The sequence below is a fragment of the Schistocerca gregaria genome, chromosome 4 (assembly GCF_023897955.1).
Source record: "Schistocerca gregaria isolate iqSchGreg1 chromosome 4, iqSchGreg1.2, whole genome shotgun sequence".
NCBI classification, from domain to species: domain Eukaryota; kingdom Metazoa; phylum Arthropoda; class Insecta; order Orthoptera; family Acrididae; genus Schistocerca; species Schistocerca gregaria.
In genome coordinates this window covers 391,006,964-391,034,357 of record NC_064923.1, presented here as the reverse complement: position 1 = coordinate 391,034,357, position 27,394 = coordinate 391,006,964, and the positions used below count along the sequence as shown (strand labels likewise).

Sequence of the window (27,394 nt, the reverse complement as noted above, 5' to 3'; positions counted from 1 at the left end):
TAAACTGTGTTCTTTGTAAGTTATGCAATAACTGATTTATAGTAAACTAATGACTTTTTTTTGAGAATATCATTAATTAATACAAGGAAAAATGACACACTGAAATTCCAGTTAAAGGAATTCTATGTAAGGTGGCATTCAAACTAACAAATTATTACTAATAGTAAAATATTTCGGTATTTTATCATACTATTAGTGATACAACTGTAGATCTAACAAGGATACAAGAGGACTTGTCACATTCATAAAAAAATATAAATACAACAATAGAAATAAGTAAATTCTGCACAGATCAACATATACAAATGTGCTTGTGAATTAACATTGGGAAACGTGATACCTGTGATTGATACCATATACATAGCCTCCACTGGGAAATCCTCATAAAAAAAATTTGATGGATTATTGTGCCGTCTTTCATACAAAAATTTGTTGATGGGGTCTGGCAGAAAAATTGATCAAGAGGTGCTTTTGCTCACTTGTACTTGAGTATTCTTATAGGTAATGTATTCATATAACAAGCAGGAGTTAAAAGGTTTGCATACAAATCCTGTGGTAGATGCAGTGTCAGATCATAATACACCATTAATAACATTATGTAACTTATCTCCAAGTATAGTTCAGAAATGTCCTAATAAAACAGTGAGGTTGATTGATGACAAAACTGCCGAATATTTTAAAGACTGCTAAAATTAAAGACTGCTAAAAAAAAAAGAATATATGACTGGGGTAAAGTTTACAATGATCCTAACGCTAGCTCAAAAATTTAACTTATTTCTTAATTAGATCTGCCCATTTTTGAGAGCAATTTTCATAAAAGGTAACTAAATGTAATAATGGGAAGTCATTAAAGAAACCATGTACTACTACCGGTGTCACAGTCTGTTTACAATGCAAAAGGGACAAGATGATTTGGAATACTTTAATATTAGTAATCCTATACTGTGAAATGTACTGTAACTGCAGGTGAGATAATTGGTGCAAATAGTTTAAAACATTAAAAGTATCCCAGCCAGTGGATAAAGCAATGGAGTAGGTGAGCTGATATGGTTACTGTAGTGAAATAGTGGGGACAACTGCCATGGGGAGCATATGTGACACACGGTATGGGCAGATCCGCTGATGGAAGTGTTTAACTGCCGAAGGAAGTAAGCCATCTAGGACAGTTCCAATGATGAATTCAACCACTGCTGACCAAGCCTAGTGCCATTCCATGGGCTCAGCTATCAGCTATATGCGCCTGCCGTGTGTTGTATTTACCCCCAAGTGCATCTCAATGCAGTTTCAGACTTCCTGCATCCCCATAAATTTACTCGCTTGGCGAGTTTTCATTTCCTCTTGAGAAGTTCTGTCCCTGGTTTGTTGAGCCACTGTCACCCGGGACAGTACCCTGTGCCGATGATGTTGTTTAGCAGCACTGTCTAGCCTGTTCAAAGACTCAAGTGGTAATAAATGATGTTTTTAGATGTGTGGTGATTCCACCTTTCTTTCTCCCCTTTTCACAGTGTTAATTTTGGGCCACAATAGACAAATTCTGCAATGCTGTTGCTGTTGTTGTTGTTGTTGTGGTCTTCAGTCCTGAGACTGGTTTGGTGCAGCTCTCCATGCTCTCTATCCTGTGCAAGCTTCTTCATCTCCCAGTACCTACTACAACCTACATCCTTCTGAATCTGCTTAGGGTATTCATCTCTTGGTCTCCCTCTACAATTTTTACCCTCCATGCTGCCCTCCAATACTGCAATGCTAGCAGATACAGGAGCTGCTAAAACGGAATGTGAAATTGCTTCACACCCATACCATGCAAGTGTCAGGCGAGGTGCCCGGTTTTATTCTCCACCTCCACTGCTATTTTCCATCTCTGGTGAGTCTACATAAATGTGGGAAAATTACCTTCATTGGATCCTGCTGCACAGCTAGGTAAAGCATATACTTGATCCAGTTGACAATGTTGCCTCATTTTGTTCAGCTGTGTGGGGTTGTATGAAGTTGTGCAAAATCTCAAGCTCATCACTGAGCCCAAGAAAATGCCCTTTGATCAACTTATTTGCTTACCCAGCATTCTGGACATCAAACACACATAAAGGCAGCATGGATGCAATTTAACAAGCACCACAAAACAGCCCTGGGTAATTGTATGCAGCCTGGATTACAGATTTGCAGGGTCTCTCCTAGAAGTGTCACTTCAAGTGCCACATACGCAGACTCACCAATTCAGGACATGATTGTTGGGCTAGCACCTGATTATGATGACCAAAATAACATGCTGACCTGGTCTAATCCTTCTTTAGCCAAAGTTTCCCAGATTTTGGGCATGAGCTTACAGTGGTGGACATCCTTTCTGACAACTGGCAAGTGGTACAATTAGGTGCACATGGTAAACAGCCTCTGGTGTCCCAGGGGATTCCCCAGGCTGCCTTTGCTCACAGTGAGTTGCTACATGTTGTTGATAGTAATTCCAGTACAGCGGCAATGTCACGCTACTCATCTTCACCTATGTCGAACTCGGCCGGTTCGCATTAACTGTGACATTGTAATTCCTGCCCACATTGTTTTCAGGTTCACAGCATTGCTCTCTTTCCATTTATTGAATGAGGTAGCAGTCCTGCCTCAACAGTCTTTTGGTGCATGTTCGATTAGACTGCTTGCATGTGGAGGTATGTGTGGAGCATGCTATCAGGTGGCCTATTTAGCAATGACAGTTGGCGAGCTGTATGTCAGTCATTGGATGCTCCTATGTTTTGCTGGACTCTGGGGCTGTCTCTAGAGCCACACACTTGTTTCCCTGACATATTTTGCTGGACGGGTGATGGCTGACTTTCAATCAGATGTGGGAGCGATGGTCAGCCTCATTCACATAGATACTTAGGCTATTGGCCTGCCCAGCATTGCAGTGGCCACTATGTCAACTTATATGTCTTATGGTAAACAGTACATTCCCTTGAGAGGGCAATTCCCCATCTCTGTATGTTACAAGAATGTGAACAGCAACTTACTTTGTTAGTGTTTAATTTCTCTCTGTTGGTGCAAAATGTTTTTGGGTTACACGATTTTCCTGTTTTTGGCTTGCAGACAGTTGAGAAAGTCTATTTAGTGCCTCAACAGTTACTCCCTATTCGGGATTTGTAATCCTTACCTTTATCATACAACCAAATGTTTGAGTATATATTGGGCAGGCACAACATTTTGAGGCAAATCGTTCTCTTAAGCCGTTGGCAGTACCTAAATTTTGTCACCCAAGCCCCAATCTCTTCTGCACATGTGACAAAGTAAAGGCCGAATTGCACTGCTGGCAGGATCAGGGTGTTGTTTCACGTATTTTGTCGCGTCAGTGGATCATCCCTTTGGTGGTGGTTCAGAAGCCTGAAACCACCATGATCCTTTGTGGCGATTTTAAAGACACAGACAACTCATAATTCTGTGGCCATAGGAGTTCTTGGTGGGAGAGGGGAAAGGGGGGGGGGGGGATATTTTTCACATACAGACTCGCGCGAGGCACATCTGCAGTTGCTGTGGGACGCAACTTCTTGTACTTTCTTGGTACTCAACAACCTCTTTGGGATTTAAATGTTTAATTGCTTGCCTTTTACAATCTTTTGGAAGTTATCAACAATATTTGAAGCAGTTGATTCAAGACATTCCCTTTTGCGTAAACTAGCTTGACGGCATATATGGTATAGGCTCTGCATGTGAGGAGTATCTACAAAACCTGCAGATGGCTTTCCAATGTCTGCTGGAGAATGGACACACTACAACTGAAAAGTACAGTTTTTACTCCCCTGGTGTGCATTCTTTGGGACATGTGGTTAGCAAAGGTGGATCGCCCCTACAGGTGAACACACTACAGCCATCGTCAACTTGCTGGCACCCAAGAACCTGAAGGAGCTGCAGATTTTTTGGGCAAGATATTGTATAATGCTAATTCATTCCCCAGGCTGCATGCATCTGCTATTCTCTTAAATGCTTCACCATAAGGGCATTAAGTCTGTCCTGCCTGCGGCCTGTTAACAGGCATTTTTAGTTCCTCAAGCAGTGTTTGTGCCCTGCTGCCTGTTTGGCTTCCTTTATACCAGGTAAACCTTTAATCCTTGCCTATGATGCACCCCAGTACGATATTGGTGAGGTTCAGTCTCATCGGAATCTGGGTGGAAAAGAATGACCCATCGTTTACACATAAAAAATGCAGGGCCCTCTTTCTCAGTAATTACTGCTATGACTTTTGTTAACGCACCACCACCCAGCATGCAAATGCTGATGCACTGTAAAGGCCGCCAGTAGGAACCAATTTTGTCTTCAATTGGCAGGAAGCTCTCATGTCTGCATTGGACAATACCTTGCAGCAAATCCTGTCGAATTTTCCACTGATAAAGTGAGGTCGCAACCGATATAGCTGTCAATCCGCTTTTCTGGGAGTCGTTTCCTCTGTATGAATTGGTTGGTCAGAGTGCATCTCTTCAGGTGTGAATTCAGCATAGCATACGTTTTTTCTCCTCCGTGATTCATCCAATGTTGACCAGAAAATCCTCATACTTTTCACAAAGGAGCAATGCTGTCGAGAGCTGCTTCATCCAGTGTTGCATCCTCGTATCCTCCAGCTACTGCAAGCATCACACTAAGGTGAGACTGAAGGTGCTGGAGTGATGTGTTATGACCAGTCAAGACATTGAACACATATGGTGTGGGCTAATGGCACAGAATCACTGGCTTGCCAGTTTCCTCCTCAGCTGGTACCACAGCACCCTCGGGACAGGGTGTGTGTCAATTTCTCGGGTCCATTTTTGGGCAGCATATGGTTTTTGGTGGTGATGCTGTGTCAAATGCCTTATACATAGTCAAGCTGTCTTCCACATTGTCGACTGTCACCGTTCGCACAGTCAGTAATTTTTGCCATTGAGGTATGACAGAACTCTTGTGTCCTCATAATGTTTGGAAATTTGTATCACATGAGTGTGTAGACTTTTCCATTTGAAAAGGTATCCAACTTCTAACTACTGCTATATTTCACTCAAATTATACTTTGGAGGAGGGGCGCTTCATGACTATGGTCAAGAAGTCTGTGTCTGCATGTTTCCACGAAGATGCGTTGTCCAGATTTCTGACTACGTATGGGGCAGCACCAATCAACACGTCCAGTCCAGCAGAACTGCTTGCATGGGGACCAGCTGCTGTATTTCATCTATCTACATCTCTGTGATTACTCTGTTATTCACAATAAAGTGCCTGGCAGAGGGTTCAATGAACCACCTTCAAGCTGTCTCTCTACCGTTCCACTCTAGAATGGCGAGTGGAAAAAACAAGCAGTTAAATTTTTCTGTGTGAGCCCTGATTTCTCTTATTTTATCATGATGATCATTTCTCCATATGTAGGTGGGTGCCAACAGAATGTTTTTGCAATAAGAGGAGAAAACTGGTGATTGAAATTTGATCAGAAGATCATGTGGCAACGAAAAACGCCTGTTTTAATGATTGCCACTCCAATTCATGTATAATGTCTGTGGCACTATCTCCCCTATTTCGCGATAATACAAAACAAGGTGCACTTCTTTGAACTTTTTCGATGTCATCTGTCAGTTGCACCTTGAGCCACATGTCCCAGACCACAGTGGCTCACTGCATATACCCCCCCCCCCCCCCCCCCAATTAGCTCTGATCATTAAGGACAAAACCTTTACTGTATGCAAGTGCTTTTCTGTTTCCACCTCCTCTTAGCTCTTTGCCTTTTGGAGACTGGTGCAAGATTTGATGACATTCTAACCTGGGCATCTGGTGCCCATTTGCTTTTAAGTGTTTGCGAATGCAGAATGTCCTTTGATTTCATACTTCTTAGAAAGAATATGTTCATGGAAACTAGTTTCGAACAATCTGGCTGTTGGTCATAACATCCCAGTTTATACATGCAAAAGGCAGTACATTTATCACTGTACCACAGTTCAATGAACATGTAGCTACGTTGGGTTTTACTATGGGTCATGCTTGCCTTAAATAGCAGATATTTATGTAAAGTGCTAATCTGCACATCAATTTTATTACTTAAGTCAAGATTTAGGTTTCCTTTTTAACAGTAAAGTTAACAGGGAAGTATAGGTAATTGTATCAATTTTTTCACATTATCTCTGAATTAATGTTAAGGTTGTGTGCATGTGGGCCTTCTAGGGGCAAGTTACCTAGCCAACCGACAATGAAAACAGTATGTTTTGCTTGTGTACTTTTAAGTATGAGTGGAACGAGTTATTGCTTAATGTACAGATTGTGCTACTCAGTTTCAAAACATGTAAGTGTTGTTGTATGCCAGAACTGCTTTTCGAATGGACACTGGCAAGCCCAAGAGAAGGGATGCAGCATGCATAATTTTTAGGGGGTTTTCTAGGCACTGTAGCTCTCAATAGCTGAATCGTAACTTGCTCTGCAGGTACACACAACAGACCCCACAGGTGTGATAAATGGAAATTTTCCAGTATATTAAAGTAAGTTCTCTGGTAAATATTTTGATTTCCAGTATAGCTCTTAGAATACGACCACATGCCAATAAATACTATTCTGTGTTTCTAACAAATTTTCTGATGACATCCCAAAACAGTGAAACACTCAATGAAAGTATTGTATCTCCTGCAACAAAGATAGTTTTCTTTCAAAATACTACCTGTGGTTGCTGTACCAGATTTGTCATTGAGTGGGAAGAACTAGAATGCACAGTTACCCTAGGCTATGCTGTACAAACTGCCTCATGGGGCAAGGGTGTCCTTCCTCGCCCCTCATTGAGTTCGCTGGCACCTGTAGACAGTGTAGGCTACACATCAGATCAGCGAGCCTACTGCACACTTCCGTACACTGTGGCCCAGCTGCAAGACTTCCCTTGCAGCAGCTGTTTGCCTACCCACGTCCATTTGTGCCCGTGTCTGTCAAACTGCCTCCAAGTGGGCAGAGTTGGAATAGACTACTCTAGGCTGTATGAGTAATACAAAGAAGTGTGCTGTATCACCTGCATAAGGACAAATTACAATGGGAGTCCCACAAGATTTGATCACTGGCCTTGGTTTAAGTTGTTGATCTACCTTTTTATTTAGATATGGGGGCACGATTAACACTGTTTGTTCGACATGAGGGAGGGGGTCATTTGGAAAGTAAAGAACATTTTGTTTTGATACATGATTGTTTCCTGCCACCACCACCCCCACCACCACTGACCAACCACTGACCTTAGTATTCATCTACTTCAATGTCGTGACAACTTTAATTCAATACAGTCACTTACTGCTTAGCTGTGTAACTTTAAAATGTGTGACAAAATTTACGATCCGACAAGTGTGCAATGTGCAGTGTTATCCACTTTTTAAATGTGCAGAAAGTCTGACCTTTCAAAATTTACAGACAGATAACAGAAGTTTATGGTAATGGGATGAACAAGTGACAGTTCAGAATTGGAGTACTATGTTGAATGTCAGACAGAAGAATGTTCACAATGAAGATCGCTAAGGTTGCCCCTAAGTGGTGACTGAAGACTCAAAGCAAGGATTGAAACAAAAATCCAAGAAGTTAGGTGCTTCACAATCAGTGGACTGCACTCATTCTTTCCAGACATTTTAAGAACTGTATTGTAAAAGACTGTTACTGTAGATCTGGGCTGTAAAAAATTGTGTGCCGTGAGTTCCTCGAATTTTGACAGAAGAACACAAAATGAAACAAATGGTAGCTGCACTGAAATTACTCTGTCACTATGAAAAGAATGCTGATGAATTTTTGAACCACACTGTCACTGGTGATGCAACTTGGACATCACATTTCACATCATAAACAAAGTGCCAATCAATAGAATGGCGTCATTTGCAATCCTAACACAATAAAAAAAAAAATCAAAATAAATTTTAAGCACCAGAAATATTATGGCTATAATGTTTTCGCATCGTAAGGGTATCCTGCTCATCAACTACATGCCTAGAAATGTAGTGGCCTACCGTCAGATGCTTCAACAATTTCACCGCATCATTAAAAACAAGCGGCGCCGAATGATAACTAGTGGAGTTGTCCTCCTCCACGATAATGTACACCCGCATGGAGCGGAAGTGACACGGGACTTGCTTCAGCGGTTTCAAAGGGAAATATTTTAACATTCACCGTACAGTTCAGACTTAGCCTCAAGTGATTATCATTTATAACTCAAACTGAAAGAATTTTTGAGTGGGTAATGCTATGGAATTGATGACGAACTTAAAGAAGCTGTTCGTCAGTGGTTCAACAATTTGGTGACAACTGAGTATGCAAATTGGCATAGGAAAGCAGGTAGAACTGCATGACAAGTGCCTAAACTCGAACGGTGACTACAAAGAAAAGTAGCTTGTTTACCAAATTGTGTGGAAAATACAGTTTCACTTGCTTGTACTAAAATTTTTTCTGTAGAAAAAATGTTATTTACTTTCCAAATGAGTCTCGTACAAACATTGTTGTGAAGCTGAACAATGAAGCATCGACAGAGAACGTTGTAAAGAAAGCATTTGTGAAGTTTATTGGATAATTTTGCACACATGGGATAACTTTGAAAACACGCAGCCATCCAATTTCGTACAGTAAAAAACTTCTCACCTCCTATTAACCTAGTTTACCAACAAAATAATAAATAGAGGTAGAAAATTCTGAGTTCTTAAGTGTGCATACGGTAAAAACTATTAAGTGGAAAAACCATATAGTAGACCTGCTAAAACATTTAGGTTTGGATAATTTTGCCATTGCAATAACTATTTTGGGGATATGGAATAAACCATACAGTGGACCAGCTAAAAGTTTAGGTTTTGTTACTTTTGCTATTGCAATAATTGAAAATTTTTGAGATATAATCACCAACTTTGGGGATATGGAAAAACCACTTACTAAAACATTTAGATTTGGCTACTTCAGTCACTGCAGTAATTGCCAACTTTGGGAATATATAATGAATATTTTCATTCACTGGTGTCTTGTTAGATAATGTTCTGGCAAAATTTAGTCATTGTACTAAAGAAAATAATAAGAATTATGTGTGGGCTGCACACATGTACACCTTGCAGGCATGTCTTTATGCAGGTGGAAATATTAACCACACGTCATAGAACGTTTATTCACTCAACAATTCACTTCAGTGAGAGTAACAGAGATATTCACAAGTACAACACTTCATGGAAAAAATGATATGCATTACCTTTTAATGAATTTGTACCTTTTAACGAAATTTAATGAACATTGGCACAGAAATATGCAGCTGCAAAACTGTTTGACCATCTGTCCACAGAAATAAAGTGTATGATAGATAGCAGAAGTGTCTTCAAATGAAGACTTAAGTTGTTTCTCCTTAACAACTCATCCTGTACCCCACAGGCATTCTTGAACAGAAATTATTAATCATTTTTACACATACAATATATATTCCACGTCAAGTTCTTTATCGGAAATTTTTTCTAAGGATCAACTAACTATAATATAGATGAGAAACTCTGATCCCTTATGTTGTTGTTTAGTTTAGGATGCACAACAGCAGGAATCATTTTTAAAGAAAACCTCATGCCAGATGATGGATTATCTCAATGAATTTTGCAGTTGGTAAGAAATCTAGAAGTTACTAAAATTATTTTGATGAGGGAACCATGCAATTACCACAGCTTGCCTTTCCTCTTTAAGCCCAACAAAGAATATGTGACAAATTGTGAGCAAAGACTCGTCAAACCAGGACTGCTGAATCAGATATCAGAGACTAGTTTTCATGTAGCTGCATAATAATCTGTCAAAAAAAGTCTCAGTTGATGAGTGGGTGTTATCAGTCACTGTGCATGATGAACAAAGAGTAATATATTTAATTCTCAAGTTTTATGGACAATTTATATTGCACCACACTTCTACAAATACATCTTTAACTCTAAGTTTAAAAAGCTGTTACGTCCTAGAAAGACTGTTCTGATTAATCTAGAGGGGTGTACATAAGCTAATTACTGCAGAAAATAAGCTAATTAGAAAAGGATCATTGGCTGAATTGGAGAAGGATAGAAGGAACCAGCAGTGGCATAACATGTTACCAATACTGTTTTCAGACTATTTATGTAGCTTCCAAATTATGTGAGTTATGCATTTGTTGATAGCAGCTATCGAACTGGACCTCCTCTGCTGCGTGGTGGTAGTAATTCAGAATAGAGCCCCCATCACTACTGCTGTCTCCTTCCCTCCTCTGCCAGCTGCACAGGTAGCAGCACAACTTTTTTGTGCAGACTCTGAATCATACCCTCATTTATAATCAGAATATACAAACATATAAAACCTTAAAATTGTTTCTTTCCAACTTACAGCTTAATGAGAAGCTCAAATGCTGTTTCATTTTACTTTTATAGATAATGGACTTACTGCTGCAGATAGATAGATAGATAAGAGAGAGAGAGAGAGAGAGAGAGAGAGAGAGAGAGTTTTATTAAATTTGTCTGTTCACACCATGCAAATAATGAATAATCAACTGGTAGCTGGTACAATATTATACACAAGTATTTTCTGTCATCCTCGTTACAGCAGACTTTGGATATTTTATGAAGATTTAATTATATTACATTTGGCATTTTCTTCAACGATCCTTCTTTAGTACATTTTGTATGAGAAAAGGTGAGTAAATCAGTGATTATCATAAATCTACAAGCTGCAATACAAATTTAGTAACTCCACCAAATGTGCAAATGTAAGATATATTGACAGGCGTAACACACATTTCTCTGCCGAGGGCACAGATCCATGGTATCACAAGCCAGACATGTGAAATTCCATAGGGGGGGGGGGGGGGGTATAAGGCTGACTGGCAACTGGCTCCTCAGTTTTTCCTTCACTAACCGCTATTATATGACTCTACTTCCATTATGTGAAATACGATGCTGCTAATTACCTGTTATGGATTTAATTTGTGTTTGGATATTGACTGCTGTGCTTTCTGCTTTACTGTGCGACTACAGTGATGAGCCTGTTATCTTCACTCCATATGCTGATATAACATTCCTGTATAATGGTTCTGTTTGCTGTGCATGTTGTTTCTACCAACATAAGACTAACTGGAACCGTACCAACTACTGTAATTGTAATATGTGCGCAGAAGAAATTAGTCACGTTTGGCAGAATGCTAATTTTGTTTCATAACATGTTTGTTGGCCCTAAAGTGAAGTTTACAATACTAATGTCGTCTCAAGTGCCACCCACTAATTTTCACTGCAGCACTGGTAATTCAACAGCGCTGCATTCAGAAATTTTAGTAACAATGGTAGTGGAAATATTGAGTGAAAAAACAATAATAGAACAAGCGCTGGAGTGTTACTTACAGGTATGCTGGAAATCTTGGTGATTGGTTCCATCTTCTCTACGCAGCCAATGCTGACTTCAGGAATCCAGAGGGCGCAGGATACGTGTGCCCACTTCTGACCGGAACGTGTACACTTCATAGCACCACCTTTATTAGGACACAGTACACACTCTGGTCGTAGTCCCAGGGCACAAGTTCGACACAGCCACGAGCCAGCAGGAATCGCTGTGATGCCGTAGCACGCTTGGTGAACGCAGATGTTGCACATGTCGCAGAACACCATCTCGTTGCCTTCCTCCGAGTCCGGCTGCACAGTGCACGGCATTCTCCCGGTTATCCTGCAGTCTCCAATAAATATCAAACAGTATTTACAAACATGACCTACTATTCTAATGTAGTGTGGCTGATGAAATTGGTCCCACTTCTTTAGAGATGCTTTCATTTCTCAGAGCAGTATCATGATTTTAAATTTCCTTCTCCTCTCCCATTCAGTATGCTCAAATTCTTGAAAAGAAAAATAATTTCCCTGCATAGAATAAATTTTACATATATAATGTCCTCATCACTCAGTCAGTGCCTATATCCCCACTGGTAGCCCAATATCTATAATCTGCCAGTTACACATATGTAATACACATACATTCACATTTCAAACATTTTGTTTGCTTTCCAGGTGCCAACAATAGTGAATGGCTTCTCTAAGATGTAAACAAGCCTGTACACTTTACACAAAAAGACAATTAAAAAGATTGATTCTCATTTTAAAGTAACTGGCTTGTAACTCTAAATGGACAGAGTTGTTACCAGATTTTCTGCAATGTACTGCAAACAATTAATACACTGAAACAATTATACTCACCGATCTGCAAACATCACAGATGACATTTTCGTCATATTCTATACCAAGGCCCTCCTCAGTTTTAACAATGGTTTGTATCTTTTCCCAGCAGCGTACTTCAAGTTCTTCAATGACTCGCTCCAACTGATCTTCAGTTACTGGTTGCAAGCCTGTAAAAAGCACCAATAAAATCAATACAGAAACTGACATCCATATTTACACTCGTTCTTGTGCTGCATTTTGCTTAGAATGGAGACAAGCAATGTGGGCAATCACAGAATACTTTTGGCCAGTTCAGTTCCGTAGAATATTGTTTCATTAAAAACCTTTTCCCTAAAGAAAAAGTCTTTTGTGAATATTAGTACATATACAGAACACTATTCTCATTTTTATGTCTGCTATTATACCAGTAATATAAATCAAGTATGTGTAACTTTATAGATCAAGTCATTAACAACAAATATCTTGTGGTGGCCATTTTTGCAACAGCTATATACAGGGTGGTCCATTGATAGTGACCAGGCCACATATCTCACGAAATAAGCATCAAACAAAAAAACTACAAAGAACGAAACTTGTCTAGCTTGAAGGGGGAAACCAGATGGCACTCTGGTTGGCGCACTAGATGGCGATGCCATAGGTCAAACGGATAGCAACTGCATTTTTAAAAAATAGGAACCCCCATTTTTTATTGCATATTCATGTAGTACATAAAGAAATATGAATGTTTTAGTTGGACCACCTTTTTCGATTTGTGATAGATAGCGCTGTAATAGTCACAAGCGTGTAAGTATGTGGTATCACGTAACATTCCGCCAGTGCGGACGGTATATGCTTCGTGATACATTACCCGTGTGATCAAAATGCCCAACGGGCGTGTGCTAAGTAGGCTGCTCGATATCCTGGACGACATCATCCAAGTGTCTGCATGCATCACATTGGAACAACCAAAATAAAATGTTCAAACATAGCTATGTTCCTTATTTTAATTTAAGAAACCTACCTATTACCGACTGTTTGTCTAAAATTGTGAGCCATTCGTTTGTGACTATTACAGCGCTATCTACCACAAAGCAAAAAAAGTGGTCCAACTAAAACATTCATATTTCCTTACGTACTACGTGAATATGTAATAAAAATGGGGATTCCTATTTTAAAAAAATGTAGCTAATGTCCATTTGACCTATGGCAGTGCCATCTTCGGGCCAATCATAGTGCCATCTGGTTTCCCCCTTCAAGCTAGACAAGCGTCCTTCTTTGTAGTTTTTTTTTTGTTTGATGCTTATTTTGTGAGATATTTGGCCCTGTCACGATCAATGGACGACCCTGTATATAAATTGCAGCAGTTTAAAATAAAAATACCATTTGCACACTACACATTAAACTTTTTATTTTATTTGTGCACCCAGACATGGTTTTCATGCCTTGAAATATTACATGATTTTTGTTTTGTTTGCAACATAGGTTATGGATTTAAAACAGTTCCTAGAAGTTCTTATAATGAAATGGAAAAGTGCTTACAGATCAGAATCTAATTCATTATCTGTAAGCCAAACTGTTTTCTCTCATGTGGGAAATTGCTTGAAAGCATGCAGCTTTTCTTGTAGTCACTCTGTTTTCGAAACACACAATTTCCTCAGTTTATGCTTTCTTCTCTCTCTCTCTCTCTCTCTCTCTCTCTCTCTGTTTTTTTATTTATATATGTGTTGATGTCAAGTGTGTGTGTGTGTGTGTGTGTGTGTGTGTGTGTGTGTGTGTGTGTGTGTTTGGGGGGAGGGGGGGGGGGATTTTCTGTCTGTGGCATGATCAATCCGTTATATTCATTTGGTCATTTAGAAATAGCTTCTTTTCAGCCTTTTTTCGGTATATGTGTGTTTTTTATTGCGCATTTAGGAGGTGTCTCTCATCATTTATTCCAACTATTTTCATGTTTCCCTCTTGCAGTAGGCTTGTGGTTATTGTCTTTTAAATGTTCTGCGGAACTTGTGTGGCCTATCTGATATTTCCGTACTCTAATATATTCTTTGTTCTGGACATCGAATGATTTGCTAGTTTGTACTACGTAACTTCCATCGCATGTGTTGTGTTGTATATGGTATATTCCTGCTTTCTGGTGTATGTCTGCATCTTTTATTATTTTTCCAATGTTATTTTGGACATAATTGTCTGTTTTGAATGCTACGTTTACGCCTTGCCTTTTGAAAATATTTCTCATTTTATATGTGAGTTTGTTCTTGTATGTCACTATGTACCATCTTCAATCTTTTTTCTTGTTTTCATGTATTCTTTGTGTCATCATTGTCCTATTGTGTGTGCTTGTCTGAGTGACGTTTTATAGTGTTGCTTGTGGCTGTGTATCTATTGTGTTAATCAACTATATTTGTTGTTTAATTTTGTGACTAGATTGCTATTGTACCCACTGTAATGGCAGTTACAGCCCTATGTTTCAAAAACAGAATGAACGCAAGAAAAACTGCATGGTTTCAAGCAGCTTTCCATATGAGAGGAAGCAGTCTGGCTTGCAAATAATGAATTAGATGCCGGTCTGTAATTACTTTTCTATTTTATTATAAGAACTTCTATTTTTTAAATCTATAGCTTATTACGTAAAAATGAAAAAAAAAATCATCTAATTTTTACCACACCCACCGAAGATGCCTTGTAAATAAGGCAAAATGCGCCTGGGTGCAGCATGCAAAAGCCATTTTCTTTTAAACCATTACAAGTAGTTAATATTTCCCATCTGTTCCACACACATCTGTTTCTAAAAGTTTCTTTCATCTGTCTACAGATTGATTTAAGTAATGTAATTACTAATAAAAAATTGATTGGAAGCATGTATAGTGAAGAACAGTTCTGAATGTACAATAAAAGACACTGTTCAAAGTCTATATTCCTTCACATTTTTTGGAAACTGAAATGGAGTTGATACACGCTAGCCTCTAAAATTGCAACATCATGAAAGCGACATGAAGTAAATGTCAAAAGTAATGAATATTTTGATCTGCTTGGACACACAAATAATTAGCCTTTTAGCACAAGTGCAGGAAACAGGGAGGAATAACAGCATCTACATAACATACATAACAAAAAATGGGTTTCTCATTCAGGAACCATATTTCAGTGTTGGTTTTATTTGAGAAAATTGGGATCTTTCAAGAAGGAGAAACGTGTAAGGGTACATGTTGAAATTCAATAGCTATAGGATTGTGGCATACTGACACTGCAGATTATTGTTTACTGCAGCTCATGTTGGTCAGGATGCCATGACTGCCATGAGTATATGAGATCCATGGATTCAAGAGGGCTGTACTCAGTGTCATGCTGATTTCGAAGGCTAAGCTTAACATGTGTCCAACAAGAGTCACTGTTTGCTTGGGTGAGCAGGATCATAAAGCCACGTCACACAATTCAAGTCAAGAAATGGGCTTCTTTGCAACAAGGAAAGTATCCATATAGTGTGAAAACAACAGAGGCAATGTGGAATGTCACCACAGAAACCAATTTTGTGTCTTTACTGGTATAAAGGCAGACAAATGCCTGCCAACATTGGTGTGTGTGACAGTTTACAGAAAAATTTGGTATGTTTTAGTTGTCATCATCTTTACTTGTTAATGCAGAAAACTAATTTATGACAAAATGTGTTGGATATTGATCATATATTGTTATAAGTATTTGCTTAAATAAGATTATTTAAAATGTAGTATTAAGTACCAGTGCATAAGCGATGACCAACTCCAATAGAGAATCAAGCGGCAAAGGTGATACCAGAATGGGTGGCTGACAGCAACAGTAGTTCGAGGAGCAAAGATGCAAGGAAGCTGGCCATGAGACAAAGATATGATGGACATTGGAAATAATGATTTAATTGTTAAAAGTTATAGTAGCACTGTATGTTTGTTTGTGTAAGTGATTTCAAATTGGTTTAACATAGGTCATATAGTCATAGTGACAATCATAATTAACTGTTGCATGGATCATCAATTTGGAGTGCTGGAACTTGGAGTAGTAATAGAATATGGGTTCTTACATAGTCAGAGTGATTACTGATCTGATATAGTTGGAAGTATATTTGCAGGTTTGGTAGGTCGGCTACAAAAAGTGATCTTTATTCTACTTGTTTAACTCTGCAAGTTTCTGCTGATGAATTTCAGTCTGGGTAAAATCCCTAAGAGATTTTGGTCTTATGTGAAATCAGTAAATGGTATGAAATCATCTACTAATTCACTCAGGGACCATAATGGCACCAAAAAGGAAGACAACAGAGAGAAAGCCAAAATAGTGAATTCAGCCTTCTGAAATTGTTTCACACACAAGATTGTAACACAGTCCCTGCTTTCAGTCACTGTACAAATGTCGAAATAGCCAATACTTAGATAACCAGTCACAGAATAGAAAAGCAACTACATTCACTTAGTAGTGGAATGGCATCATGAGCAGATCAGATACCTATAAGATTCAACAAAAATTATGTGAAACAACTTGCTCCCCTTTTAGCTTTGCTGGAGCAAAAAAAAAAAAAAAAAAAAAAAAAAAAAAAAAAAAAAAAAAAAAAAAAATACAGTCATTCCCGTTTTCAAGCAAGGTTGTAGGATAGATTCACTTAATTGTAGACCTATACTGCTGACATCAATTTGCAGTAGAAATATGTAACAAGTTTTATGCTCAAGGATCATGGAATTTTTGGAGAATGAATGTTTCCTCTGTAAAAATCAATACAGATTCTACAAACAGAAATCTTGTGAAATTCAGCTTCCTCTGCTCCTCCATGACATCCATAGTATAGGAGACAACACCTAAATTGCTGCTGAGTTACTTGACTTGCCCTGCACTGCTGTTTAGTGAAGATGGAACAGATTTTTGAATGGATTCAAGACTTCCTTGCAGATAGAACTAAACATGTTGCTCTTAACAGAGTAAAACTGACAGCTTGGATTGGATGAGAACAGCTGAGACTGAGACCAGAAGATTTACAGGAGCGAAGGACGATAACTCTTATCTGTGTAGTTCATTAAAGCTGGTGGTGGAGGGCAGTATCTAGATGGCACAAGTTCTGATGCAGCTGTGAATCTGAGCATTTTGTGCTCAGCAGTGTGTTCCTCTACTGGGTAGTAAAATTTTCTCTTGGCCACAGTTTGGTGATGGCTATACATTTCTAGTGGACAGCTGGTTGTTGGTCATGCACACATAAAATTTCGTGAAGAAATTGCAACAGAGCTAGTACATGAAATGGCTGCTATTCACACATGGTCCTGCCTCTGATGGGACAGGATAAGCCTGGGACAGGACTGGAGTTGGATGTGCTGGGCTGATGAACTGTGCAGGTCTTGCACTAGGGTCTTCCCCTGTGGCAAGGGTTTGGGAGTGGCATGGGGATAGACCAGGTTGCGTGAAAATACCCCTTTAGAAGGAGTGGGAATGAGTGTGGGTAGGATGTTCCTAATTTCAGGGCACTACAATAAATGGTAGAAGCCCCGTCCAAGAACATGGTCAGCTGGTTCTGGTCTCTGGTGATATGGAGTGACATGGGGGTACTCTTTTGCAGCTGCTTCTTGGGGATTGTGCGAAATATGGTGCAAGATATCTGTTACTGCACTCAATTTGAGGGGGTGGGAGGAGGGGGCAGGGTGTGTTAGGATGGAATACCTATCTGTGAAGGCTTTTGTAAGACTGTCAGCATACTGAGAAAGGGATTTCTTGTCACTGCAAGTATGCTGTCCACAGGTGGCCAAGCTGAAGGGGAGTGATTTTTTTGGTGTGGAAGGGGTGACAGTTGTCAAAATGCAGTTTGCTGGTGGTTAGTATCCATAGCTAAGCTCAGTCCCGCATACCGTTCCTTAAATGCTGCCTAAGACATATTATCCTCCCCCCCTCTCACTGGGCGGCCTAACCATAAAAAAATTTCTTCTCTGGGTGCCACCCATCCTTTCACTATGACATTCATAGTTTATACATTCAGATTTTGCCAGTCCCCATCCCTAAAAAACTTGGTACTACAGGTACAAAACTCCATGGCGCAAGCATCCTAGGGCCACCTCTATCCCAAACTGACACACTTGTCCTCAAATACATGGAAGAGCACTCCAGACACCACCTCCACAAATTTTTAAACCTATTGACATAGATATATTAATATTCAACTCAGATCTTTGAGCGCCTTTATCCATCAACACTTAACTCCTTCCCACTGAACCCTTTTGTCAATCCCTTTCAGCAACCAGACTTTGTCTAACCAGTGTTCTTCCTTTCTCACATCCTATAAAACACCCTCCCAACATTCCGCAAAATGAGAACCAAAACAAATCCAGAACACTGTTGTCAACCTATCCACCAAAAACAGCAGAAGTCCCATATCCATGCTTAACCATCAAATTCCTATTCTCCTTCTCCCGATCCCTACAGTGGGTACCTTCTTTGCTATTAATCCCTCCCAACAAACCCAACCTAGTCTCAACACTTAACCGCACCTATCCCACTTCATGCTACAATCCAACCGTTATCCTGCGCACCACCGCCACCTAACCACCCCAGGTCATCTTCTAGGAATTTTTTACCTCCGACTTGGGCTCACCATCCTTCCCAGATCTGTTCCCATGAACATAATCCTCTCAACAGAAAAAAGAACAGTTATTCACAAACTCAAGACAGACAAGGCTCCACCACTGTCTTAATAAAATGCACTGACTACCTCACAAAAGAGCTCTACCAATCATTGACTCCTCCACCAACAGGCTCTACCATACCGACCCCATCCCAGAATTGAAACATAATCTCCAATCCTTATGCATATCCCAGAATCTCTCTCATGTATTCATCTCTCTCCTCATCCCACTCCACACATCCACCTTCCACATGCTTCCCAAAACCCACAAACCCAACATTCCTGGGAAACTCATAGTAGAATCTCTGCTACTGGTGACCAACAACTCCAACCAATTGCCTGTAACCTTGGCTCTCATATCAGAGATACAAACCAAATCCTTCACTGACTCTCAACCATCCCCACCCCATTACCACATGAATCCCTTCCCTCTGCTGTTGATGCTGCCTCACAATACATCCACGTCCTTCATTCCCATGGGCTTGCTGCTATCGATATTTACCTCTCCCAGTCTCTTCCCAACTGCAAACCAACCACCTCATTCCGTACACAACTTACCATTTATAACAACACATATAACTATTCCTCTTTTGAGGATAAGACATACACACAAATCCATGACACAGCCATGACCCGCATGGCAGCTCCCTATGCCAACTTATTTATGGGCCATCTAGAGGAAGCCTTCCTAGTCTGCTCAAACCTGAAACCAATTTCTGGTTCAGGTTTATTGATGATATCTTCATGATATGGATCCAGGGCCAAGTCAACCTACTCTCATTCTTGCACAACCTCAACATCACCTCTCCCATCCAGTTCACCTGGTCATCCTCAGCCCAATGTGCCACCTCCATGGGCATTGATCTCCATATCTCTGTTGGCTCCAGTCATATATCTGTTCAAATCAAGCCCATTAATCAGCAACAGTAACTGCATTTTGACAGCTGCCATCCCTTCGTCACCAAAAATTTGCAACCATCTAGCTTGGCAATCTGTGGATGGTGTACCAGTATGCTGAAGGTATCATCAAGGTCTTCCCAGGCACACACTGCTCTCAAATAATTACAGAACTGTGGAATCTTCATGATATGGACCCAGGGCCAAGTCAATCTACTCTCATTCTTCCACAACCTCAACATCACCTCTCCCATCCAGTTCACCTGGTCATCCTCAGCCCAATGTGCCACCTCCATGGGCATTGATCTCCATATCTCTGTTGGCTCCAGTCATATATCTGTTCAAATCAAGCCCACTGATCACCAACTGTAACTGCATTTTGACAGCAGCCATCCCTTAGTCACCAAAAATTTGCAACCATCTAGCTTGGCAATCTGTGGATGGTGTACCAGTATGCTGAAGGTATCATCAAGGTCTTCCCAGGCACACACTGCTCTCAAATAATTACAGAACTGTGGACTTAGATCTACAAAAAAATATGCCTGAGAATTATTGACAGAGGCAGCTGTGTGTGGTGGAGCAATCCAAAAGTTTCCTTTTGAGGGCGTTGCTGCAGTGTATATGCAGCATAACATGGCTCAAATGCGGGTATATAAGCACAAACATACAGGCAAGGGATTAGTGTGGCATTCATGTCTTTCCGACAAGTATGAACTATAGTGACGTTATAACCAAGTATGTCCAGCCAGGACAACATGCTGATATTCTTTTCTTGGCTGGTGAAGGACAAACAATGGATAACATCCACCAGAGAATGAAGAATGTGTCTGGAGGCAGCATGTCTGTTGAAAACCACCATAGCAGAAAGGTGCACAAAGTTGGTGTTACTGCTTGATGATAACACATATCACCATACTGAAAATATTGTAATGGAAAACTTGTGCCAACTCAAGTGCGAGACAATCAAGGAGTGGCCCTACAATCCTAATCTCTCCCCATGCAATTATGACATCTTTGATCCCTTAAAAAAGGCCTTGAATGATTGACAATTCCTGTTGAATGATGTGCAACAGGCAGTTACAGACTTCCTCATACAGCAGGACACAATGTTTTACCAAACAGATATCTTCAACTTGGTGCGTTGGTGGGATGATTGCCTCGATGCTCATGTCAATTTTGCCAGAGTCATACTGATTCTGGATTGTGTGGCCTTCAAACTAAAACTTTTTTTTATCTCCTCTTATTCTTTCCTGACAAGCTGAAGCTTGAGAGTTCAAATCCCATCAGGTATTCTAAAATTTAATTTTAAAATATTTATCAAATGATCATTATTTTTATTTAATTATTAGATTAAATGTATTTTCTTTATTAAATTACACTAAAATCACATAAAAAGTTAATATGATAATTAAAATGATGTGGCAAAGGATTAGAGGCAAAAAAGTACATTTCAACCAATTAACTGAATAAAAATATGCTCCAAGTCATTTCGATAATGATTAAAAATAATATTTTACACGCACCTGATGGGATTTGAACATACAACCTTCAGCATATAAGAAATAAGCATGAACCATTACACTAGACCACTGCTCTGAATAACGCTATTATTTTTAAGCTTCTAGAACAGGCTGTTCCACACAGTGCTTCATTGAGGAGGAGCACTCCAGAGCACTCACTGTAGCAGCACAGAGCTTATGTAGTGGCGGAAAGCAAACTCACTGCCCCATGGACGCATAAAGCCTTAACTGATGTAACAATCCACGTTCAACGACAGCTATGTTTGGTCACTGTGGTCCTAACCTTCTGTTTTTTGAGAAGGATGGATGACCACAGTGCCTTGCATGTCACATAGTATTTAATTCTGCTATGAAATATAACATACAATGTAATTTTACATGCCTTCACAAAGCACGTTACGAAGAGGTAGGAGGTGAAATATGCAGAGTACTAGGAGCCAAGCTTAAGATGACCTACCAGAAGTTGTAAGTTTAAAAAAGAATTCTAAGTACAAAAGTTATAAATATATGCAGCATTAGATCATGTACTGTAATATGTTTATATGTGAATGATAGCAAAGGAAATGCAAGTGAGGCAGCAGTCCAAGCACGCTACAAAGTCAGTCACATTATTGCAAAAGTGGCAAGCTATTTTCAGTGGGACCACTCATAAAATCGTGAATGGTAGCAGTTGCAGAATGTTCGTGTCTGAGGGAGCTGCAGGCAATTGAAGACGTTTGCCTTTCAAAGCAAACAACATCTCATTGAATCTTGGACCCAGCAGCGGATTTAGAGACACAGGTCAGGAAAAAAGCTGAGAGCTCTGTTACACTTTTGCTCACACTTGAGGAAAGTAGACATATATCTGACATGCTTAGTTTTTCAGATTTGTCTGTGAAGTTGATAAAAAGCTGCAGCTAACTGAGGAATTTTTGGGTATGGTACCACTAGATTGCACAGCAACATGACTTGATGTTTCTGAAGCGGTCTGTGAATCAGTGGACAATATTAATTTGTTGTAGGATGTGCTTCATTCTGTAACCACAGATGGTGAATCACAAATAATCAGGTGTCATCAAGGTTTCCGGTCTTATTTGAAAATAAACTCAAAAGCAAATTTGGTGAAGACGTTTTTACTGTCCACTGCTTCATTCACCAAAAAGCACTGTATGCTGAAACAGTGAATGATGCAATGACAGTTGTGGTCAAGTGTGTGATTTTGTGCAATGTCACAGTGTAAATCATTGGCAATTCGAAGAATTCCTGGAAGATATGGAAACATAGTTTGGGGCATTCCTTACCGTAGCACAGTCCATTGGCTTGGCAGGGAGAAGTTATTGTTGTTTTCTATGCCATTCATAAGGAAATATTTCTCTTTCTCGAAATGAAAGGGGAATAAACATACTGTGTGAAAGATTTGCAATGGGTATCAAACCTAGCATTCCTGACATAACAATGCATTTTTTCACTGCAGGGCAAAGAGCAGCAAGATCAAATCAGAGTGTTCACGGAAAAGTTAAGTTTGTTAGCAAGGCAAATAAGTAATGAATTTTAACATTCTTCAGTTATGTGACTTCTTTAAAACTACCAGAAAGGACCACTTCTGGTGTTTACCAAGCAAGGATAAAGCAGTTCATCCAGTCTTTAGAAAAAAGATTTGAGAGTTAACCATTTTGTAAACGGAAATGAAATTGAAAATGAAACTTCCTGGTTGATTAAAACTGTGTGCTGGACTGAGACTCCAACTTGGGACTTTTGCCTTTCTTGCGAAAGTGCTCTACCAACTAAGCTACCAAAGCACGACTCACAATCTGTCCTCACAGCTTTATTTCCGCTATCTCGTCTCCTACCTTCCAAACTTTCATTCTGGAAATGAAACTGTTCACCACTCCTTCTCAATTTCGTATGATGATTTGGCAGCCCCCTGTTAGAAGTTACAGATTTGCAAAATTTAACACTGTTTAAAGGTAGGTTCTATAACAAGCTGAGTTGGTCATGCTGGTATCGTTCATTACAGTGAAAAATCATTACACAAGCTACACAAAAAATTCGCAGGGATCATCTGTATGTTTGGCTCTACAAACTCTTTGAGCAGCTTTTCTGAAAGAATAAAAACCAAGGAACAATCTTTTCTTTAGGATCTGACAATGAAGAGCATTGTCAGCATTAACACTGCAAACACTTTGACGGTTGGTATTTCTGCTCTTGTTCTGAAAGGACAATGTCAAATTTGAGAAGCACAGGAAATATATTCAATTTCTTTTGAAACAGTTGTTTCTTACTACTTATTTCCTTAAATTCCCATTTCCCTGATGTAGCACAACGTGACATTGTGTCAGCTAACAGCACGAGGTTGGTGATCACATAAGGTGCAACTGGCAGATCAAAATGATCACCCTAGATTAATGAGTTAGAAGCATCAGTACCTTAGTGCTTTGTTGACCAGACTTCCTGTAGTTTTTCATTCACTGTACTTGAGATGATTTCTGTGATTATACACTAATATATCTTGTTCTGGATGAAATTAAAATTTAAATGACTTTAAAGAGTGTGTCAGTAGCTCCCTAACATGATTGTTAACTAGTAATGTTGCTTATAAGTAAGTTGTGATGTAGCTTTTTTGTGAAAGTTGGATCCGACAAAAATACTGAGAATTCAACAATACAAAGTTATTATAAAAGAATGAAGTGATTTCATAAATTCACTGAAGCTACAATAATTGACATGTCACAAAACTCAACACTCATACAGAAAAATTCAAAACATTTTGTATTGTTGCAGCTCTACTTCAGATAGCTGCCAGGAGAATGCAACAGTAGACAATTAGGCAAGATGGCGACAGGTGACAAGAAAATGTATGTTGCACTTGAAATGCATTCACATTAGTCTGCCGTAAATGCACAATGACACTTCAGAGCTAAATTATGCATACACATTAGTCTGCCGTAAATTTCATTCAGCAATGTATAACATCCCAGCTCCTCCACCAAATTATAACATTTCAGCTCCTCAACACCAAATTAAAATGTTCCACTTCAATTTGTTTGCACTTATAGCGATCCCAGCTTCCTCAACCAAATTAAAACATTGCATTAGGAGGTGTCTGCTTCGTGCAAAAGGTCTTGAGTTCATATTGACGACAACAAGTAATTCTTCATTACAGACGTTTATTTACAAACAGAACTGACAGACTTCACAGACTCAACAACTGACTCTCAGAGCTAACCGCACTGCATATCCGAACTGGCAACTGACAACTCCTAGGTGTATTAATATCTTTCCAAACATTGAGAGTCTTTGACAATGTTTTGTTTACAATACGATAGCAATTCACGACTTAAAACTAAATTAGACATTACAGAATTTTAGTACAGATTAAAGTAAGTAAAAGGATCAGTACATATAAATTCTTACAAGCATAATTTCCAAATAGATTTTATAACATTTTTCTACCAGCTTCTGGATAACCTTCACCAGATTTGTACCGATGTTTCCAGAAATATCTTGACATTTGATTCTGGATATTTCTTGAGTGATTTAGAACAACTATTTATATGTAACATGATTTAAATCGTGTTTCAAAACGTAAATAAATCTTTTTAGCAATATTTCTTGATACAAATCGTCTTTCGAAATTAGGTTATAAAACAGTTTTCACAAGTTTTCGTATTTTTGCGATCATAATAGAGAATTTCTCCATATTATACGAAATAATTTAGCTCAAAACTGATCATTTATACAATTAATCAGAGCTACAGCAAACAGTGAGTCTTCCTTTTACAAAATGAAATATAATTACAAAATTGAATGAAAATAGGTTACTAACACTAATATATATTTACATTAATTCTATTTTTGTTCTTTCTGTGCAAAATGTCCTAATATTGACACAGTACAATATTTAAACATCACCAAAGTTTCCCTTTACATTTTGCATATCTGTATCGACATCCCCTAAAAGTCTACAGTATCAAATACTTCAATGTGTCCCAATATGTCCTGTAATGTTACAAATGGTATGCACAGCTGAAAGCTTTAGGATGCCTCCGCATGGGGAAATCAATGGGTTGACCTCCAGTGAGTGAAGAAACAGCTGACCACATGAGGGCAAGTTTTGTATGCAGTTAACAGAGGTTAAGCAGATAACTGAACATATCACAACTGACCATTTGAAAGATCTTAAGAAAACGACTGAAGCTGAAACCTCACCACTTGCAATTGCTACAAGCAACTCACTTACGACAACAAATCAGACGCACTGAATTTTCAAACAGTTGCAACTGTTTATGGAAGAGGATGGGTTTTTCAAGTGATGAAGGAACAATTTTCGTGAATGGCACAATGAACAGGCACAATGTGCAACTCTGGAAGACAAAGAAGCCCCACACAATTGTGCAATACTTTTGAGATTCACCAGAAGGTAATGTGTTCGGAGCAGTTTAAACTTTATGTCCACATGTGTCTGGACAAGCTGTAAAATTGGGTCATGTGCCAACTGGAGATCAGCACCGTGGACTTCAGCTACCAACTGCATGGTCTTCACATCACTTCCATCATGATGCTTATGAATTATTAAAAACAGGAAATCGAGAAACTGATGAACTGGTCATAGTGGGGTTGATGATCAGCAATTCGTGTCATTGCCTTAACATTATCCCAACCTAATCCCACACAAATTTTTTGTGTTATGTGTAAGATTCAGTGTTTACGCATCCTGTACCAACAAACCTTTGACCTCACGTCAACAGTGCTTCTGAACAGACTGACAGGGACATGCTGCAAAGAATGTGGGACAAACTTGATTAAAGACTTGATATCTGCAGAATTAGTAGGGAGGCACATGTGGAGCACACATAATACACACACACACACACACACACACACACACACACACACACAAACCTTTTGAGTGTTTCTATGTGTGTGCGAAGCTCTGCTGACAGTATGTAAAATAATACAGCAACAGCAAATCTGTGGAATCGCTTCAATCTTTTACAGTAACCTTATATTTGTGTATGACTTACCCACTGAAAACTGAAAGAAAAGCTACAATTTTCAAACCACTTTTGACAATTGACTGCATGCAGACTGTTTTCCATTTCAATTTCTTTTTGAAGCTGTACATGCCAACCTTTATTAATGACACTTAAATTGCACTCATCAAAGGAATACTTTAAGATTATATTTAGCAAATGAAATATAGTCTGGAACTTGTATGACAGAGGCCTTGATTTGTATGACGCAGGCCCTTGAATTGTTTCCTGGGGAAATAACCACATTTTACATTTGTTGTGATTTTTCTAAATTATCCAGTGCAAATGCCCCAAGAGCTCATTACTTTCAGCCACAGACAAAGCCTTTACCCATCTTTTCTTCATCCTTGTGCGATAACTAAAATATTTCATACCATCATTTTATGATACTTATATGTTAATGCCATACAGTAGCCATTTTGTGGCTACTGTATGGCAGTTTGTTTTGAACATACAACTGTCTATTCAAAAGTTGTTGTAATGTGGACACAATTGACATGGCAGTTTTAAGGACTAGTTGTTTTGAACTGTGCTTACATTAAATATTGGTAACGTCTGGGCCTGAACTACCTCGCTTATGGCACCGTCAACCTTAGCAGGTAATTGTGCAGTACCTGTTACAGATGCTCCGTGTTGCTTGTTGTTTTCTTTTCTTATTTCTAAATGGGTGAACAGGCTAAATCTGCTCCACCACGGAGTTTGATTATGACCCTTACAACACCAGAAGGAATCCGCGATCCCTGTGGCCCTGTGTTGGTTATGCTTTCATGGAAATTTAGAACACATGTGTAAGCTCTGCCCTGCATGAGGGAGATGAAACTTGTTTCCTCTCACCCAGGAGTCATAATTCGAACTTGTTTGTGCTCGTGGCTGACTGCCAGTTTATAGTGTCTGCACTCTGCACTATAGTGACAGAAAACAAAACCATTTAACATATTCTGAGCAAGCTGAAATTCTTCCCCTGCACTGCAAACAGAGTTATTTTCAGTTCTACTTCTAAGCTAAATTCCTTTCCCTTTCTATCTGTAGCACTGTTAAGTGTGGGTCATATGGCTATGAATGTCCACGGAAGGTCAAAATCAATATTCCGAAGATTTTTTTTTTTAATTGGGTGGAAAAAGAAAACGAAAGTCAAAGAATACCTGAAATCACAGGAGCACTAGAGGGAAAATGCTGCTGCTTCTCAACAGAAACAATCATTTGTTAAAAGCTGAAAATGAAGCCTTAATGCTTTGAAAT

The 27,394-nt window shown here is 39.2% G+C and overlaps 1 protein-coding gene across 3 annotated transcripts in view; it reads right to left on the bottom strand.

Moving 5' to 3' along the window:
• The window catches only part of LOC126268196 (PHD finger protein rhinoceros), a 199,618-nt gene that overhangs the window by 125,075 nt on the left and 47,149 nt on the right, over positions 1-27,394 (bottom strand). For all 3 annotated transcript variants that reach the window (XM_049973814.1, XM_049973813.1, XM_049973815.1), the window contains exons 7-8: positions 12,147-12,295; positions 11,307-11,594 (exon numbers count right to left, since the gene is read on the bottom strand). In XM_049973814.1, coding sequence (XP_049829771.1) covers positions 11,307-11,594; positions 12,147-12,295 — 437 coding nt within the window. The remainder of the gene's footprint in view (positions 1-11,306; positions 11,595-12,146; positions 12,296-27,394) is intronic.